The 19,050-nt window shown below is 39.0% G+C and overlaps 1 protein-coding gene across 2 annotated transcripts in view; it reads left to right on the forward strand.

The window, feature by feature from the left end:
* The window catches only part of ZC3H13 (zinc finger CCCH-type containing 13), a 38,527-nt gene extending 21,902 nt beyond the window's left edge, over positions 1 to 16,625 (forward strand). Inside the window, exons 10-19 of one of the 2 annotated variants that reach the window (XM_014868802.2) lie at positions 784 to 1,248; positions 2,241 to 2,423; positions 5,118 to 5,661; positions 6,339 to 6,442; positions 6,847 to 7,863; positions 8,841 to 9,356; positions 12,380 to 12,535; positions 13,127 to 13,327; positions 15,444 to 15,607; positions 16,136 to 16,625. In XM_014868802.2, coding sequence (XP_014724288.2) covers positions 784 to 1,248; positions 2,241 to 2,423; positions 5,118 to 5,661; positions 6,339 to 6,442; positions 6,847 to 7,863; positions 8,841 to 9,356; positions 12,380 to 12,535; positions 13,127 to 13,327; positions 15,444 to 15,607; positions 16,136 to 16,306 — 3,521 coding nt within the window. In that variant the 3' untranslated portion in view covers positions 16,307 to 16,625. The remainder of the gene's footprint in view (positions 1 to 783; positions 1,249 to 2,240; positions 2,424 to 5,117; positions 5,662 to 6,338; positions 6,443 to 6,846; positions 7,864 to 8,840; positions 9,357 to 12,379; positions 12,536 to 13,126; positions 13,328 to 15,443; positions 15,608 to 16,135) is intronic. The other variant, XM_088159690.1, reaches the window with a different exon arrangement.
* The last annotated feature ends 2,425 nt before the right edge of the window (positions 16,626 to 19,050 follow it).

Raw genomic sequence — 19,050 nt, forward strand, 5'->3', positions numbered from 1 at the left:
TGATTGTGAAGGTGCTTGTAGGTATCTGTGTTGGTGCTCTTTGTGTAATGCAATGGTGGTGTCAGTAGAAAAGTGATTTTCTCAGCAGGGTACACCTAAGTAACTATTACTCTTTCTATGAGGTGCCCAAATCCAGTCCCCACTGATTGCTGTCTGTTGTCTTTGTAATTGACATTAAATGAGGTGTGTGCAAAGAAACAGTCATTCCCTCTGTTTGGGCAATATGTGATAAGCAAACATGCTGTTTGCCTTGAGAGACAGATTACAAAGAGTACATATGTCAGCTCTATTTTAGACTGGCTGTAAACTTACCTTCCTGTAGCAGTAATACTATAAATATGTAATAGAAAAACCCCAAAACAAAACAGACCCCCAAGCTCAAACCAACAGATTTTAGCAAGGCACTGGGGCCTTACCAATGGTCTAAATATACAACAAATTTTGGAAGTGTCTCTGTGTGTGTGTAGAATATAAGAGGAATCTATGATTGGAGGAGTAATGATCCTACCTTAAAATTATTGAAGTGGACTTGCTCTTTAGTATGTTTGACATTTATTTTCATTATACTTACTGTGTTTTGAACAGGTAAATATCTGTAGAGATTCATATTCAGAATAAGATCTTTAAACTTACTAAATGTATAGATAGATGACCCAGCATGATCTTGTCCTACTTATGTATTAATTTTGATTCACTAAGTGTGAATATGTTATTTTAGTGTTTTGTGCTAAATACTTGCTGTGATTAAGCCAGGTATATAGCATTCTTTTGAACATTTTACAGAAACAAGAGGGAAAAGAGAAAAAGAAAGAGAAACAAGAGATGATCGTGATTATGACCAAGAGCAGAGTACCTCCAGGGACCATAGGGATGACAGAGAGTCTCGTGATGGGAGAGATCGGAGGGACACGAGAGACACCAGAGATCGGCGGGAGCCACGGGAATCCAGAGATACTCGAGACTCCAGAGACACCCGGGATTATAGCAGGGATACTAAAGACAGTCGTGACCAGAGAGAGTCACGCTCCACACGAGACTCTCATGACTACAGAGACAGAGAGAGTCGTGATGCCCATAAAAAGGATGACCAGTATCAAGATGACTTGCGCAGCTATGGAAGATCCCATGGCAGAGAGGAGAGCTCTCGTGCTGAAACAAGGAATGACTCCAGAAGTGACTCCAGAAATGAGAGCAGAAGTGATAGAACTGGCAGAAGTCGAGGCAGAGGTCCGGAATTATCTGACAAAGGTATTGCGTAATTTTAAAAATTCATGTGTCCCTATCATTGAAGATAGAATATTGCCTTCATACTGCCTTGTTTGATAGTTGATATGCAAGTACTGCCAAATAGTTCATGCTATGTTCAATTCTGTTGTCATTAAATTAAAACTATTGTTATGATTTATAGCACTTCTGTGTTCTCCATTCATTAAAGTGGCATGACATTTGTATTCTGCCATCCCATTTTAAAACAAAGCCTAACCCTTACATCACTCTATTTAATGTTCTGCAACGCTAGGTTTTCTCATTGGCTACAAACACAATAAGAGGCTGATGTGTAGTAGAAAATTCATAGCAGGTGGTGTGTCTCAGAGCACTGGGCAGGAGGTTTCTTATGCTCTTTGAAAAACAGCCACACGTCTTTGGTGCCTGAAAACCATTTTTCACACACACCCATCTCTCCCTGCCTCACCACCTTGCCGCATCCGATTTCCAAAAAGTGTGACTTCAATCTTTAGAATGGTTTCTGGAGTTCTGATGCATTAATAATAATAATAGTAATAATAATAGTAATAATAATAAGTAGCTCTTAATAATATATAATTTATTTCGATTTTTCAGGCTTGTTGTGACATTTTCATTAGGGAAATTAGATACAGTTTTTACAGGGAGAATGATCTCTGTTTTCTGCCTATTCTTGCTATGCTGTCTGTTAGCTTACAGCCTACTCAGAACAACTGTGAACTGGCTTTTGGACTGATATTTTTAGTCAGGAGACCTCGTACTATGACCAAGGCATGAGAGCTTAGAAATTCTTTATTTTGAAGTTTGCAAATAATAACTTTACTGTTAAAACATGAAATTTGAGTTGTTGGTTAAGTAGAGTTTAACGTTACAATCTTGAGTCCGTGAAGAGCTAATTCAAATCTATTCGATGTTAATACATTAGTTGGTATAAAATATCAGTGGGTTTCCTTTCGTGTGGAAGCTCATATTTTGTGTTGCTACATCTCCTTTAGGAAGTCGGGGGACTAGAGGATCCCAGGTTGATGGTCACAGCAGTAGTGGAAACTACCACGACAGCTGGGAATCAAGGAGTAGCTATGCTGATCGGGACCGCTATGACAGTCGGGATCAGGCAAGGGATTCCTCCTTTGAAAGAAGACATGGTGAACGGGATAGGCGTGACAACAGAGAAAGAGGTATTTTAATGTCTATTTTTATTCATACATCTGTAGTCAAATGTGTGAATGTGTGTGTTTCCCTCCTTTTTCTACCTTGTTCTTGCCCCCACACCGATTCATAAATAGCTCATCTGACACCACACATTGACACTACTTATATCCTTGATACAACTTCTGTTGAAAGATCATTCATTGGCATTGTAGACACAAATACTGTCACCTTTTCTCCAGCCCTGTGGTTACATTTTGGCATTTTCTGTTTATTAATCCAATTTAAAAAAGCTGAACTTCAAGGGATTTCATTGTACAACTTCGTTGTAAAATGTTTTTGCCTCCTCCTCCATTTCATGGTACATAAGCATGTTAAGCTTAGAGTCATGATTGCATTTCATTACTGGTTCTCTTTGTCTGTATAGAAACGTTATGCTTTTGTACTGTAAATTGCTTGGTTGTGTTTTGGGGAAGGCCTAAACTAGGCTGACATTTATGGAATACTTGCTACTAAAAAAAGTGACAGTTTATGCTTAATTCAAAATTTTTTTTATTGGGGAGTTTAATAGTGATGAGTGCTTTGCTTTTGTCAATAATAATTAACTAGTAAGCATTGATACAGGTACCAGTGATCATGAAAACAGCATGCAAGACATAGTATGCAAGATGTCAGACTTCTATACCAGAAAGTGTACTGTATTGGCTTGAAGGAATTTACCAGATTACACTCTGGAATATATTTGTATTGCTCACCAATTAAGAGAACAGGAGTCAGGGAAATGAATGTAGCGTGGAAATTAAAAGAGGAGCTGTGAAGACTAAACATAAAATTACCCTGGGTTATTTTCTGTCTTGAGTTTTGATTTACAGGTGACAGATACATTCTAGCTACTGTGTAATTTCAGTTTTTCAAAGAGCTATTTTGTATGCCACTTCGAAAGATACTTTTTAGCCTATTGAAACAGATCTGTTGTTCCTTGTTCGTGTGAAAGGCTCTGCTTCAGATTCTCTCTCATCTTCAAGGCAGGATTTCAACAGACCTAAACTCCAGGCTTCCTTTTTCATGTCAGATGAAAAATCCTGAAGACTGAATGTGTCCTGGGGATTGGCTTTTGCAGTCTAGCTTTCGTCTCTTTCAATTCCCCAGCTTTCTACATATATATAATACAATTTTGTGCCCTTCATATCCTAATAAGTTCTTAATTTAGTAAGAAAAACAACAAGCATCCACCCAAAAAAAAGCCAAAATAAACCCCCAAACCAACAGAAGAAACCTTGGAAATAAAACCATGTAATCACAACAAAATAAATTTCTAGGAAGGAAGTTGATTGAACAGGCTGTGTTTTCCCTTTGGGGGGAAAAATAGAGAGCATGAATTCAAAATTTATTGTCTTCTTCCTTAAAAATTTAGATCACTTTTTATATTAGTAAATCCTCAGAGCTACAATTCAAGACAGTTTCCCTAATTAGACTACAGTTTTAATATCTGTCATTCAGAGAAAAATTGAGATAGATTTTGGTTCTGTGATATGTGAGGAGTATGATTTTAGAATGCAAGCTTGCAAATTTGAGCTGTCTTTATTTAACTAAGGCAAATATGGGAGTGTTCCAAACAACCACTGGAACAGTACTTCAAAAAATGAAGTCACACAAGAAGTGCTGACTATCTGCATTTAATTGTCTAATACACTTGCAGTATTTGATTCACATAAGACTTTCATGTGGATGTTTTGTCACCAAAACTGACAGAAGAAATAGGAGTTACAGAACATCTTTATAAAATCTAATACTTGGTATGCACAGTAAATCATATTACTGTGTTGTATGCCCCATTAACAGAACGTGAAACCTGTTCATGGAACCGATTGCCTGGATTGATGGTTTACCTTTTTAAAAAGGCAGAAATGTCACTCAGCTTTGCTTTTAATTTTACATGGTAACAGGGGAGCACTAAATCATTCTTAATTCACTCAGAGATGAAAATTGATTAAACTGATGGAAATGCACGTTTTATTGATTTAGTTCTGTCCAAATTCTGCGTGCTCACGCCTAGTGGACATTGTCTCAATTTACAGCCAAATGCACTCAGCCTCTGAGTAATGGATTGAAAAATACCAGCCTCTGTTTATGCCATTTTTTTTCTCTTTTGTATAGTGTTTTTGTATATACTTTGTAGGAAAATAGTTTTATTGATTTGTTGTGGTTCAAAAAAAATCTAAAATACAATGAAGAGTATTTAGATAATTCTGTGGAGAATAAATATAATGGCATAAATCAGATTTCACTGTCCTTCTGGATCAGTCATTTTCTGCATGTTTACTTTTCTCTCGGTCTTTAATCCACTGTCTGAACAACAACAACAAACTCAGATTCTAAACTGTGAGACACTGCAGTGAACACAAATGAAAGCTTCTGGCAGCTCTGCTTCCCCTATCTCATCCTTGCCTCTCCCTATCGTATAGATTCAGTTGTGTGTTTCTGTTTGGCAACTTTTGGTTAAGTAAGCAAAGCTCACTTCCTAAATGTTGAAAAATTATTTCAAAATTAGTTCTGCTTTTTGTCTTCTTTCTTCCCCAAAGGGAATATTCAAGTTTCTGCAGAGAGTTGCTTTTCATTCAATGCAAACCAAGATCTAGATTGTCAAGACAAAGGCTCTTAGCGTAGTGGAAGCAATGTATATCCATTTAGCAATTGGTAATCAAGCTTGTTTGTGTTTGCAGATCAGAGAGCAAGCTCACCGGTACGACACCAAGGACGGAGTGACGATCTCGAGCGGGATGAGAGGAGAGAGGAGCGAAGGGTGGATCGGTCTGATGACAGGAGAGATGACAGGGCCCGGGAGAGAGAGCGGGAAAGGGAGAGGGACCGAGAGAGAGAAAGAGAAAGAGACCGGGAAAGAGAGAGGGAGAAAGAAAGAGAGTTGGAACGAGATCGTGCTCGGGAACGGGAGAGGGACAGAGAGCGGGATAAAGACAGGGACCGGGAGCGGGACCGAGACAGAGACCATGACAGGGAGAGGGAACGAGAGAGGGAGAGGGAGAAGGAGCGGGAGCGAGAGCGGGAGGAACGAGAAAGGGAGCGAGAACGCGAGAGAGATCGGGAGCGGGAGCGCGAAAGGGAGAGAGGTCGAGACAGAGACAAAGAAAGAGACCGCCAGAGAGACTGGGATGACAAAGACAAAGGAAGGGAAGACCGCAGGGACAAGAGAGAAGATATTCGAGAAGAAAGAGGCTCAAGAGATGTCCATGAGGAAAGAAAATCCAAGTGAGTGGATCTAAATGTTACTTCAGTCACAGACAAGAAAAAGACAGTCTTTTACTGTTGAATTTGGTAAGTTAGTAGACAGGGGAGGATCTTAAGGAAGAAGACAATCCTGTTTATGCATAGGCTTGGTCTGGAGCTGTCTCTCCTGCATCTGTGTGGTACATACTGGTAGCCCCCAAATTGGTACTATGGTGGTGAAGTTATTCCAGTGTTTTGTTAGTGCTGAATCATGGAAATACTCATAAGTTAAGAGTTGAGTTAAAGGATGTAATTTTCCCTTTTATGTACCCTTGCATTGTCTTGCCTTTAATAATACAGTCATTAATGGAAACATACTAGAAAACTATGGTACCTTACGAAGTCTGAAATTCACGTAGCATCTATCTAGCTCAGGGTTTGTGACTTTGTTAATAAAATTTCTTTGGAACATGCATTACCCTTTGCATTACCAGGTTTCCAGCACCAGAAAGCTACCAGTGAAGGCGAGAAAAATATCCCAGTATATATGTGCTTCCATTAAGTGCATAGCTGTTACTCGGAATGGCAACTTAGAAAACTGTAGAACTTCATGACATCTTTAAATGTCTTCTGTGTGAGGTGCTTAGACTTCAGGGATTGTATTGATGATAAACTCAAAGCATCCTGATGAAATTTGGTGGTGCATGTTCCTTTTGCAGAAAGCGTCACAGAAATGAAAGCAGTCCAAGTCCTCGTCAGTCACCCAAACGTCGCCGGGATCATTCTCCTGATAGTGATGCTTACAACAGTGGAGATGACAAAAGTAAGTGAGAGTGGGCTCTCTCTGCAGCTGGACCCAGGTTATCTATGAAAAATAACTTGCAATTTTAAATAGAAAAAAATGTGGGGAAAGTTTCGGAAGTGTTCCCCATAATTCTATGAGCACTACCATTTTTCTTCATCTATATTTGTTGTTTATCTTCGTTTTGTCACTACATATTATGTCTGCCAGCTGATAGTGACTTCCACATCTCCTGTTTAAGATGCATGTGTACCAAATTGGAAATTGTCTTTTACTGCTGCAGCAGTAGAAAAACGTAAGAAATCTAACTGAAGTAATGAGTTACTTGTTTTAATGGACACTTTTTTTGGCATGCAGAAGACAGTGAATGCTCACACTTTTCCCTTCCTACACAGTGAAGGCACATTACCTTTTGCATCTTGCAGATGAGAAGCACAGACTCCTGAGCCAGGTTGTGCGGCCGCAGGAATCCCGGTCACTGAGCCCCTCTCACGTCACGGAGGAGCGGCAGAGCCGCTGGAAAGAAGAAGAGCGGAAATCGGACAGAAAGGAAAGTTCCCGGCGCTATGAAGAGCCAGAGTTTAAAGAGAGGGTTTCTTCAGCAGATAAGCAAAGAGAGCAACTGGATGCTTCAGAAGGTTCCCGGTCCAGAGCTCAGGAAAATCTTGGACACCGTCCTTCTGAAGAAAGAGATGGTTCTGATAGAATGCATGATGACAGCAAAAAGAAATCTAAAATACAGAAAAAGACGACAAAGAAGAAGAAAGATGATGACAGTGGGGTGGAAAGGTACACTAATGAACCAGCAACTGAGGAAAGCCAAGTCTTTTCCCCTAAGAAAGGTCAAAAAAGGAAAAATGTGGAGAAAAAGCGGAAGAGATCCAAGGGTGATTCTGAAGTTTCTGACGAAGAAATGGTTCCACATCATAAGAAGAAAAAAGGCCCAAGAACCCCTCCTGTAACTAAAGAAGAATTGGTTGAAGCACCACCTGAGAAAGCAGTGGCAGAAGTCCCCACAAAAAGAGAAGATACAACATTTAGTGACTGGTCAGATGAAGATGTTCCTGAACGTGGTGACATTGTTGTTCCAGAAAGAACCACTGAGGATTCCCATAGAAAAAGTCACAGGCCGAGGGGAGAAAAGGTGGAAGCCCCTCATGTTACTATAGAGGATGGACCACACCGTAAGCCTGTGGACCAGAAGCGCAGCAGCAGCCTCGGTAGCAATCGGAGCCATGCCTCCAGCAGGCTTAGATCCCCCTCCAATGACTCAGCGCATCGCAGTGGAGATGATCAGACTGGACGGAAGAGGATCCTGCACAGTAGCTCTAGGGACAGGGATAGGGACAGGGACAGGGAGAAGAAAAGCTTAGAAATCACTGAAAGGAAGTCCCGAATTGATCAGTTGAAACGAGGGGAACCCAGTCGCAGCACATCTTCAGGTAATAAGATCTATTTTAGTGCAACTGACCTATCATTCTGTGTACAAGTCCTAAATTGTTCTTCATGGCTCTAATTAGTGTGGCAGGAGAGCAAGGTGCTGTCTGCCTTCCATTGTAAAACTGGAATGAATTAAGATTCCTGCAAGTGTTAACATATTTGAAAAGCTGATTCTCGGTGGGCAGGATTACTATATTGTTTACACCAAAACATTCAGTTGGATTTGGTTCATGCTGTCTGGGGAATAAAATAAATTTGAATAAAATAATTTGAAGGACCTCAGAAAGAAAATGCTTGTGTAACGGAACACTGAAGTAGTTTTGTCATCTAAATAATGTTCTTAAATTCATTACAAGTATTAATTTTGGTATGGAAATTTCTGAAATTACCCAAACTGAGGTAAATTTTTATGGTTCCTGTTAGGCATACTTTTAATGCACATGGAAATAATCTTCATTGCAAATCAAAATAGTCACATTTTTTTATATATGTAGGTGCTGTAAAAAAAAATAGGTAAAATACGATAAAAAACATCAATACGAAAATATCTTCTTCCAAAAGCATTTTGGCTCTCTGTTCTCCTCATTGTTACAAGCCTGAAATTATTTTTCTGAATTCATCATTTGTTGACTAAGGCATTCCTAGCTTTTAGAAGACATGTTATAAAAATTTTGAATTTTGAGGTGATTCTTTTTTCCTTTTTTTTTCTCCCCATGCCTAAATTTCCAATTTAAGCTTGTATACCTTCCATTGGTTTCTCTCATAGTAGAGCGTAGCCACTAAAATTCTTCTTTGGAAGTGGGAAAATTTACCTCATATTTTTAAGTAACGTTAAATCTTCTAAGGCAATCTGAAAACATTATTAATTTGGAGATTATGCTTTTGAGAAGTGTATTTTCATACCTGAATCTTTGATCTAATAAAATGGTATTACATTTATGTGTCATAGTCATGCTTATGTATATAATCTTTTATCCAGATCGTCAAGATTCAAGAAGTCACAGTTCAAGAAGAAGTTCCCCTGAGTCAGATCGTCAGGTTCATTCCAGATCCGGGTCCTTCGATAGCAGGGAAAGGCTTCAGGAGCGAGATCGACATGAACACGATCGAGAACGAGAGAGAGACAGGAGAGAAGGGAGGCAGAGAGACTGGGACCGAGATGTGGACAAAGACTGGCCAAGGAGCCGGGAGCGAGAGAGACTCAGGGAGCGAGAGAGGGATAGGGAGAAAAGACGGGAGCTGGAAAGAGAGAGAGACCGACAGCTGCCTGATACTGCTGAAAGAGAGAGAGACAGAGAGAGAGCTCTTGACATCTCCTCTCAAAAGGAATCAACAAAGCATGGTGAAACAAAACTGGACAGAGATCACGAAAAGGAGTTTGATGGTATTTGCCGGGACTCAGCAGCTTCAGAGAAGGAAAAAACAGACAAAGATTTGGCACCTTTACCAGGCTTTGAAGATGGAAATGAGGCCGAAAAGGTAGAGAGTTTAGAAGGTGAGCTATTGTGGAAAACAACCTGGGCTAACAAATATTTTAATTTTTCTCTACTAGCATAGTGCTGAACTGAGCTATATTGGAATAATTTCCTTCTGAAAGGCTTATTGGCTTCAGCAGACAATGAGAGAAATCTGATGAGCATCTTCCTTATTGTTAATTGTGTTAGTGCTGTTTCTTAATTTCTAGAGAAGTCTTGAGGCAAAAAAGCATAATTAATCTGAGATAATTTCACCAAAATGCGGTGTTTCTGAATAGGCAGTTTACTGAAAGATAACACCAACATTTGATTGCCTTGTTATATCATTGTAAGATCTATTTCTTATTTTGGGAGTGACAGATAATGAGTGAAAAAAAAAGTGTGGACTTGTAACTGTTCGTTGGGATTTTTTCTGCCAGAGCCCAATTATCATAGAACTGTTTGTCTGATTAGTAGGTGAAACATATGTATGGCTTGGCACAGTAGTCCAAAAATAGCTTTCCTGACGTAATCTTACAGATCTTTCCTGATCTTACCTTATCTGAGGTGATCTCAGTAATATCAGCCGAAAATGCAGCTTCATTTTGCTGGCCCTAATGGTACCCTCCTAATGGGGGAAGCATGCTTAGAATGGATAAAGTCAGTAAGGGGCAAACACTGACAGTTTGTCACATGGATTAGAAGCTTGAACTTTGCAAGAATAGGGAGTTGGGAGTGCTTTTATATGAACAATGTAAAAGAAACAAGAGTCTAAGTCCAGAGTAACTGGTGTATGTTATGGTTATGCTCATTGTGTTTGCCATTCTTAATAAGAATTACCTGTAGTGTTCGTTGTTACTTTGGGCAGCTAAATCAAATGCTGTCTCAAGAGGGTGGTGAGGAATATTTAGTACTTACATCTCCTATCTGATTACTCACAAAGTGGATTTTAGAGTTGAGAGATCCTATTGGGAAAGTTTCATGCAAGGAGGTTATCTGTGAGGTGGGAGCACTTGACAAAGATAGTATTTGAAGTGAGCCTGGAAGATTCTGGTTTTGCTCCAATAGACAGAATTAACTATTTTAAACTATAGGAAAAGCATGGTGTGATAAATCTCAGAGTACCTTGTGGTAACTTGAGAAAAGAGATAATGAAAGGCCATTCTTTGGTGCATTACCTCTTTCCAAGAGGGCACCTGGAACCATATAGGCTGCTTATGTTAAATGTGTTCTTAGGTCTAGGCTTTCAGCATACTTGTTTTAATGTGTATTTTTTGTCTGTTTTTCAGAGGTTGTGTTGTAAATTCTCTGCAGGTTATCATCTGAAGGGAGTTTAGCTGTATTTAGGATTTCTTAATTTTATTAGGAAAATGTATCTTGTAAAACATTAGATGGCATTTCATTCTCTATATAGCACGATTATGATTTTCTAAGGTTTAGTATACTTCATTGTCTTTCATTACTTTGTAACTCCTCTTTACATTGCTCCATTCAGCTGATGAGTGTGTTGAGTTTTTAATGCAGAATTAATATAAAAGTATGCTTCCACTTAAGAGTGGTAAAAGATAGTCTAGAAATTATCGAACTCCTACTTGAAATTCAAAATACAAAGTAATTCTTAAAAATTATGTATTGAGAACTATGAACTGTAATATTTTAAATTTCTTAATTTTTAATGGGTCCAGGCATGGAGTACTGGTGAACTATTGTGTCTGGTACATCAGTGTGGATGCAGCAGATGGATCTTACAGGCAGTGAATATTTAAGGTTGGAAGACACAGAGTGAAATCTAGTACAGGTCACCTTATTCTCTTTTCTAAAAAGGAAAAACTTGTTAGAAAACTAAGTACAGTTTCCAGATGTGATGATGTTAGGGAGATATCTGGTATTTACTTGGGAAAATTACTGTTGTTTATTGTCTTTATAAAATATGTCAGGATATTGTTAAATTATCTTAATGTTTTGAACCTAATGTGTTTGCTTTAGGAGTAGGCTTTAATAATGCCTAAGATGCTATATACTTCCTCCAAAGCATTGCCAGATGGTCTGAATAGTTCATTTATGCTTTACTGGCTTGTCTTTTACTTGCTTTTTCCTTGCTGATTTTTAGGTTAGTTGAGGTGATTACTTTTTCTTCTCCCACAAAAGCAAGGCAAAAAGAAACCCACCCCAAGGAACGGGGGGAAACTTAAAATGGAAGCAGTTTCACTCTGGCTAAGGGAGCTGGAAGGTATTAGAATAGTCATCCACAGAGGAGGATCCCTGTAAATTCTGTCCATTTCATGTGGTACCACTCATTGCTTGTACCCATGATGGAGAACTGTAATAATGCCTGAGTTTAGAGCAATGGAATTTTTAAATGCTTGAGTCAGATCTTTCAGTCTTGGAGGTGAGAGGGTGTCCCTTTTGTGAACTGCAAAATTCATGAGTGTCTTCTGTTCACAGGTCCTAAGGAATATGTTTCCATGTACAGTACATGTATTTGTGTATGCTGATAGTATGTGGATGGATAGGAGGGTAACAACTCAAAGAAGTTTGGCATGGTTTTCTAAAAGCTCTTCTTGTGACTGCTTCAAAAAGTCTAAAATTCTGTACATAATTGTTTCCTTCAGGATACCTGTTACCTTTTTCTACTTTGGAGTTCTGTTACTTCTTTTAGGACCTTTGGACTGAATTTAGATTTTAGAATGTAAAATGCTAAAGCATCTGAAAAAGCATCTGTGACACTAACTTAGATTTTTATAAGCTATTTATTATTATAAACGACTTGTCAGATATCAGATAATCAACATGTATGTTGTGAAAATGACCTTCTCTGAGCAGTTTGACTAATAACCGCACCAAAATTTTGACCAGCGTATGTAAAATTCAAACTGCAACATTGTGTATGGGAGGAATAACTTCACTGTTTCTATGGGTTAATACCAGTTTTTATGTTGAATATATTTGTTCCTAAAAGCTGACAGTTTAGTTTGCTAAACCATTTTGTCTTCAGGTGGTGTATGGCACGTTTAGAAAACAAATATGATTGCTTTAAAGCTACAATGTGTCTCTGTCTCTGTAGGAGGAGAGGATGAAGCAAAGACTAATGATGTGCAGTCACTGGGGTCTGGTGCTGGAGAATATGAGCCGATCAGTGATGATGAACTGGATGAAATTCTGGCAGGTGATGCTGAAAAACGGGAGGATCAACAGGAGGATGAGAAGATGCCTGGTAAAAGTATATCAACCCCCCTTTGTGATTATTTGAATATAGATTAGATCAGTGTGCATGTAATGCTGTTGTGATGTTGACAGTATTTCTGAATTAGAAGTGCAGTCTGTGAGCAGATTTCTGTCTGTGCTTGATTGCTTTCCAAGTGCATTGGGAAGAATGGAATTACCTAATTGTCCTAAGTTCAGTTGGGTAATCTGGGCTGCATGAACTAGTTTTCTGAGCATTTAATTTGAATCCATCTTAGCATGTTCAGTTGTACTGTGACTTTTCTGAATGCGTAAGTAGTATGTCTGAACCTGCTGGCTAAGCAGGACCTTTCACAAAAGGATTGCAATAAAAATAAAGCAGAATATTAGGTGTGAGTTGGGGTTTTAAAATCTACCTAGCTTTTTATTTCTATTTATTTTTGTATTTCTCCTGTTTTCCACCCATCCAAGTGAGTTTTGACATTCCTTACCTGGAGGGTCCAAGAGGACTGCAGAACAATGTTCATCTAAGATATATATATTGCTTTCAGGAGACAGCATGTGAAATTAATCAGCTATGGTAAGGGGTAGTGATGTGATAACTCATTCTCTGTCAATGTTTTTGCAGATCCAGTGGATGTTATAGATGTAGACTGGTCCAGTCTTATGCCAAAGCAGCCAAAAGAACCACGTGAGCCTGGGGCTGCACTCTTAAAATTCACACCAGGTGCTGTTATGTTGAGAGTCGGCATTTCCAAGCGATTGGCAGGACCAGAGCTCTTCACCAAAATAAAAGAGACATGCCAGAGAGTGTTAGAAAAACCTAAAGGTAACTTCTGCAGGGATTAAACTGTCTTCTGTGCATAGTGAAAAAGTCCTTATGAAATGTGCATTAGTTCATTATTTTAGATTTCAAAGACCACAGAAAGTATATAATGAGTATTGTGTGAAAATTACAGAAGTGTGATACAGCAGCATATTAGTCAGATTAGTGTTTTGATTCCAGCAATGGTGAGGAGGTCTAGACTAATAAACAAAACAAAATTGTTTTTATCTTAGTGGAATATTCTTTTTGTGAGATTATTCATGCTTTCCTAGCCTAAAGTATATTAGCAGTTTCTTAGAGAGCCAAATATCTTTTCCAGTGAATTAGTAGTAGTATTTCAAGAAAGAAATAAGATTTCTTATTTACATTCTAAGGATCCTTTCTAGAATTCATAGATAGGGGTTTTGGATCAGAATGAAGGCACTAAGTGAAATATGTATATTATACCTCTACTAAAAGTGGGAAATACAATCATTTACAGGTTTGGAATTTGGAGAAAGTGAATGTTGTGAGATATGCATGATAAATGGGATAGGCATCAATGGTACTTGTGCTGTTTACTACAGTTCTGAGCGTTAGCAGGGCTTTTCCATGAGAAAGGATACTAATTTTTCTCTTTCACATCCCAGGAACCAGTTGAGCTGCTTCATGGTGGTATCATTTGTCTCCCTGTCTTAATCTTGATGTTGGTGTTCCCATCTTTGTTCTTGTTGAGGAACAAATTGAAGTATTTCTGGTATACTATTAAATGCAGAAAGTAGGGAAATGATGCCTTGTTTCAGGGTGTGATGCTCTTTAAATTATTTTTTCTTTCTAAAATTTGTATGTGATAGCATTGGGATTTTTAGCTGACTTGCCCTCTATTATATGCAATTGTTCCTCTAAGGATATGGACATCCTTACTTGCCAGATATGCTCAGCAAGCATCTGGCACCTGAGAAGACTCTGCAAGCTGTCCGTGTTACCTTTGAAGTGGCCTTTTTGTGTCTTGTCACTTATTTCCATTTTTTGATTGTCTGTTGAGGTTGTCTTTGACTTCAGTGCAGTTCTCTTTAACCTGCCCTTTATTTCATGTAAATTTCTTGTGTCTTTTTACATTGTTTAAAAACTTATTTAAAAACCACTGAGTTTCATCCAAGTTCTGAGTGGTTTAAAAAATTCATCTTTGCCCTCTTCTGTGTTCTTACTTCCAAACTGCTAGAGCAGTCTTTTATATGCTTTTAAATGCTGTATTTTCCCCAAGGTTCTTCATATCTTGAGTGAGGTGCTAAATTCTCTGCTGAACACCCAGCTTTACTATATAGAGGCATCTGGATTGGACTCAGTCACATACCTGTCCAGCTTTTTTTCTATTACATGATAATCCTCCTATTTATTGTAAGAGGGCCATAAATCAATAAGCCCTGGTCCAGCCCTGTGTGCTCTTTTTGCCTTTGCATTTCATAGAAACAGACTTGTTGCAGAGCAAGATTCACCTCAGGATCCATCTTTTCTAAAAGTGTTCTTTCTGCACACTGTTTCTTCTGGTAAATGTGTCAAAGGACTGGTTCTGTCACCTTGAGTTCTGTTAAATGGTTTAGGTGAGCCAGTAGGAAGGGGTAGTCCATTGGCAGCTGCTGACTTGTTCTCCAGGTTCATCCACCAAAAATGAAAAAGTTATTCTGGATAGTTGTATTTCACTTCTGCATAGCCATACAAAAACAGTGTTGACACTGGCACAGTTACATGATGTCTTGCAAAGAAGTGAAACTTGGGCTGCTTTATGATTAATGCAAGTGGTAAACAAACATCTTTTGTTCGTCACACGTCTGACCATAAATCATACCCTGTCTTCTGTCCAAAGCTGTCACTTGATTTTTGGGCTTCCCAGTGATTGCTGTCTCAATATTGCCTTCCAGTGCTGAAACTAAATGAATGAGTATCCATCTTTCGCTTTGAATGGTGAAGGATTTATTCGTGTTATTTTATAAACTCAGATACTCTTTCTTTCCCAAACCTTGAAGTTGTTTAGAAGGCAGAAATACAAATAGTAAAACGTTAAGAAAATTAATGTGACTGTATGTTGCTGTTCAAAAATACCGTGCATATATTGATCTCTGCAAATCTCGATTCTTTCTAGATGCAGAAAACCTTTTTGAACACGAACTGGGAGCTCTGAACATGGCTGCACTTCGGCGAAAGGAAGAGAGAGCAGGTCTTCTCAGCAATCTGGGTCCTTGCTGCAAAGCACTCTGCTTCCGCAGGGATTCTGCAATTCGCAAACAGCTCATGAAGAATGAAAAGGCAAGTGGTCTGCTTAGTGCTGGCTCCAAGTGTGGAAACACAGATGCCCCTAAGCAGAGCTTTACTCTCTCTGCGTTTGTTGTTCTGAAGCAGATCTGATCCTTTAAATAATAAACTGATTTTTATTTAGAGAGGTTGTAAGGTGTTCATTTTTTATGTAGAATGAGAGATTAATTTGAGACTAGAGCTAGGTCCTGTTTCTTATCATCTTACATATTTTCTATATTTAGAGAATGCATAATAAAAATGATTAGGTAAAGTGACTGTTGAATAACTTTCCTGCTTAAGATTGCATGTGCTTTTATAAGAATTGTAAGAATCCAAGTTAAAATTAAAACTTCTGCAGTAGGTTTTATGATTTTGTATGCTAGAAAAATCATTAATTCTCCAGGTCTTTTCTAGTGGTATAATTAGTATGATTAAACCTCTAATTACTGAGAGCGCTTGAGGTTAATTTCCCAGCTTGCATGTTAAAAGACATTGTTTTCAGCTCTTCCTTTTTTAAAATTCCATTTCCAATTTCAACAGGGTGCAACAAAACAAACTTACACAAATTCTGCAGCAATGGACAGCGACTTGTTACGGTTGAGTCTACGGTTATTCAAACGAAAGACTGTGTGCCAAGTTCCTGGGCAGGAAAAGACAGAGGACAGCAAAATTCCACAGCCAGCTCTCCAGCAGGAAGTGTGTGTGACTTGAGGAGATGGCTGCAGTGGCACTTCTTTGATTTTGAGTTGATTTCTCACAACCAGTGTTGGTGTTGCTGTTTGGTGGTTGTAAAGCGGCTCTAGAAGATGAAAGGAAATACTCCATTTGTACACAGTTAAGAATATTTGTTTTAGATGTGAATAGGAATGAAAAATTAAGACTTCTGTGTGGAGGTCTCTGCAACTTTTATAATATTGAACCTTACACTGTAACATAAATCTGTTTTATGGTGCATCAGGTGTAATAATGTGAAGATGTCTGGGTTTAGCAGTTTATAACATCAACTGATATTAAACTGAGGAAAACTGTCTATGTATCTTTTTCCTTATTTTGAATGGGTATTTCCACCACCACCTTTGTACCTCAGTATGCTTCTGAAATTTGTTAAATAGCTGTGAGCCTGTTTGCCTTCTCTTTTCCAAATCCCTTTCTTGTCACATTAGTCTCTGGTGTGGATTTGGATCAAACTCTTAACTCTTTTCCATCTTTAATGGAGATTTCCTTTAATGCTATTTCTGGACACAAAAACCTAGTCCAGTCAGTTAAGGCTCCATTTCTTTTTGGTTAAAGAGAAAGTTTAAGAAACAAAACAAAAATAAAAACACAGAAAAACTCACTTCAAGAAATTATTTATGACCAGTTTTAGATGTCTATATTTGTGAGACTAACTGCATTTTGGAAATGCTGGCTGCACATACTCACATCGTGTGATAGATGAGCAACAGGCTCATGTTACAGTGAATGGGGTGACATCAGACTGGTGACCTATCACTAGTGGGGTTCCACAGAGCTCCATCCTCAGGGCTGTGCTCTTCATCATCTTCATTAAGGGCTAAGTAAGCTTTCAGTGATACTAAATTAGGAGGAACTCTTGATTCCCTGGAAGGCAGAGGAGCCCTGATGGGCAGTCACCATCCATATGAGGTTCAACAAGGGCAAGTGCCAGATTCTGCACCTGGGATGGGACAACCCTTGATATATGTACAGACTGGGGAATGAGAGGTTGGAAAGGAGCCCCGTGGAAAGGGACCCAGCGGTTCTGGTCAATGGCAGGTCAGGAGTGCCCTGGCAGCCAGGAGGGCCAGCCCTGTCCTGAGGGGCATCAGGCACAGCATCACAGCCAGGCAAAGGAAGGGATTGTCCTGCTCTGCTCTGAGCTGGGGCAGCCTCACCTCCAGTGCTGGGGGCAATTTGGACTGCCACAATGTAAACAAGACATTTAACTATTTGAGAATGTCCAAAAGGAGAGCAATGACGATGGTGAAGGGCCTTGAGGGGATGCCATAGGAGGAGCAGCTGAGGTCCCTTGGTCTGTTCAGCCTGGAGGAGAGCAGAGACCTCGTTGTCGTCTTCAACATCCTCACAAGGGGAAGAGGAGGGGCAGGCACTGATCTCGTCTCTGTGATGACCACTGACAGGACCAGAGGAAACAGCGTGAAGCTGAGTCAGGAGAGGTTTAGGTTGGATATCAGGAAGAGATTCTTCACCCAGAGGGTGACTGGGCACTGAAACAGGCTCTCCAGGGAAGTGGTCACAGCACCAGTCTGACAGAGTTCAAGAAGTGTTTGGACAATGCTCTCAGGCATATGGTGTGATTCCTGGGATATTCTCTGCAGTGCCAGGAGTCTAACTTTGATGATTCCTGTGAGTCCTTTCCAGCTCAGGAGGTTCTGTGACAAATTTTACATTCTGTTAATTATCAGGGCAGATTAATCCTGTGCAGCAGCCTGAGGGTGTTTGAGAATTGCTGAGTTTCAGGAGGTTTTGTATGTTAGCTGTAGAGGCAGTGACTAATGATGGTTTTGTTGGTTATTAGGACTTCAGAGGCATATTAGGGACTTGACAAGCCTAGGCTAAATTTTGTAAGAATTGTTTTATTATAAAATCGGTGAGGGATCTTTGGATCACACCAGTAAGGTGTCTTTAGGTAGTCTTTATTGTCCTTCATGTGAAATGAAGAATTCTAAAACCTCGGACTAAGTCTCTGTATATGCCTCTGTACTTATCCTGGCTTTAAACTTGAACTTTCTTTGAATTTTGCTCATAGAGGATTGAAAAAAAAAAAATCCATAGCTTGATATTGGGTTGCTGCAGAGCAACTTGCTTTCCTTGTTCTCACTCAGTTTGAAAATTAGTTAGGAACCACTAAATTTTTTGACAAATTGGTTTATATCAGTTTCTTATCCTTTTTCTCCACTTGGAACTGGCACGCTGTGGTGGGATGTTGAATGTGCTAACAGCAGGTCTGTCTCACATCTCTTGTGATTGCTGACAGTTGTATTGGCTTCAGGCAAAGGCTTAACTATGAGCAGCAATGCTGTTCAAATTTCTTACTAAAATGCTTTCTGTAACACCTAATACCTAAGGGTTCAGTAAGATATTCTTGCACTACATTTAAAGCATTGTTGAAGACATGAGGAAGTTTTTATTTCTGTTTTTAGTTCTATTTTTTTAAGTGCCCACACAGCAGTGTATGGTAGTCATATCAAATATAAATGATGTGAGAAATCTCTGCCATTTTTTAAAATTCTTATTAAACTATATGACTCAGGCAAAACTTCATCTTATGTTTTTCACTTGCTGACATTTTTAGCTTGTTAACTATTATTTGTGGTGTCACTGATGATTTTATATACACTTACTTAAAAGACGTGTTTTAAACACTGTAGTGCCTGAGCAAGAGTTAACAAACCAATTCTATTCGGCATTTAAATGTATTCTCTCCTGTTTTATGG

This window comes from Sturnus vulgaris, chromosome 2, assembly GCF_052056855.1.
Source record: "Sturnus vulgaris isolate bStuVul1 chromosome 2, bStuVul1.hap1, whole genome shotgun sequence".
Lineage (NCBI taxonomy): Eukaryota > Metazoa > Chordata > Aves > Passeriformes > Sturnidae > Sturnus > Sturnus vulgaris.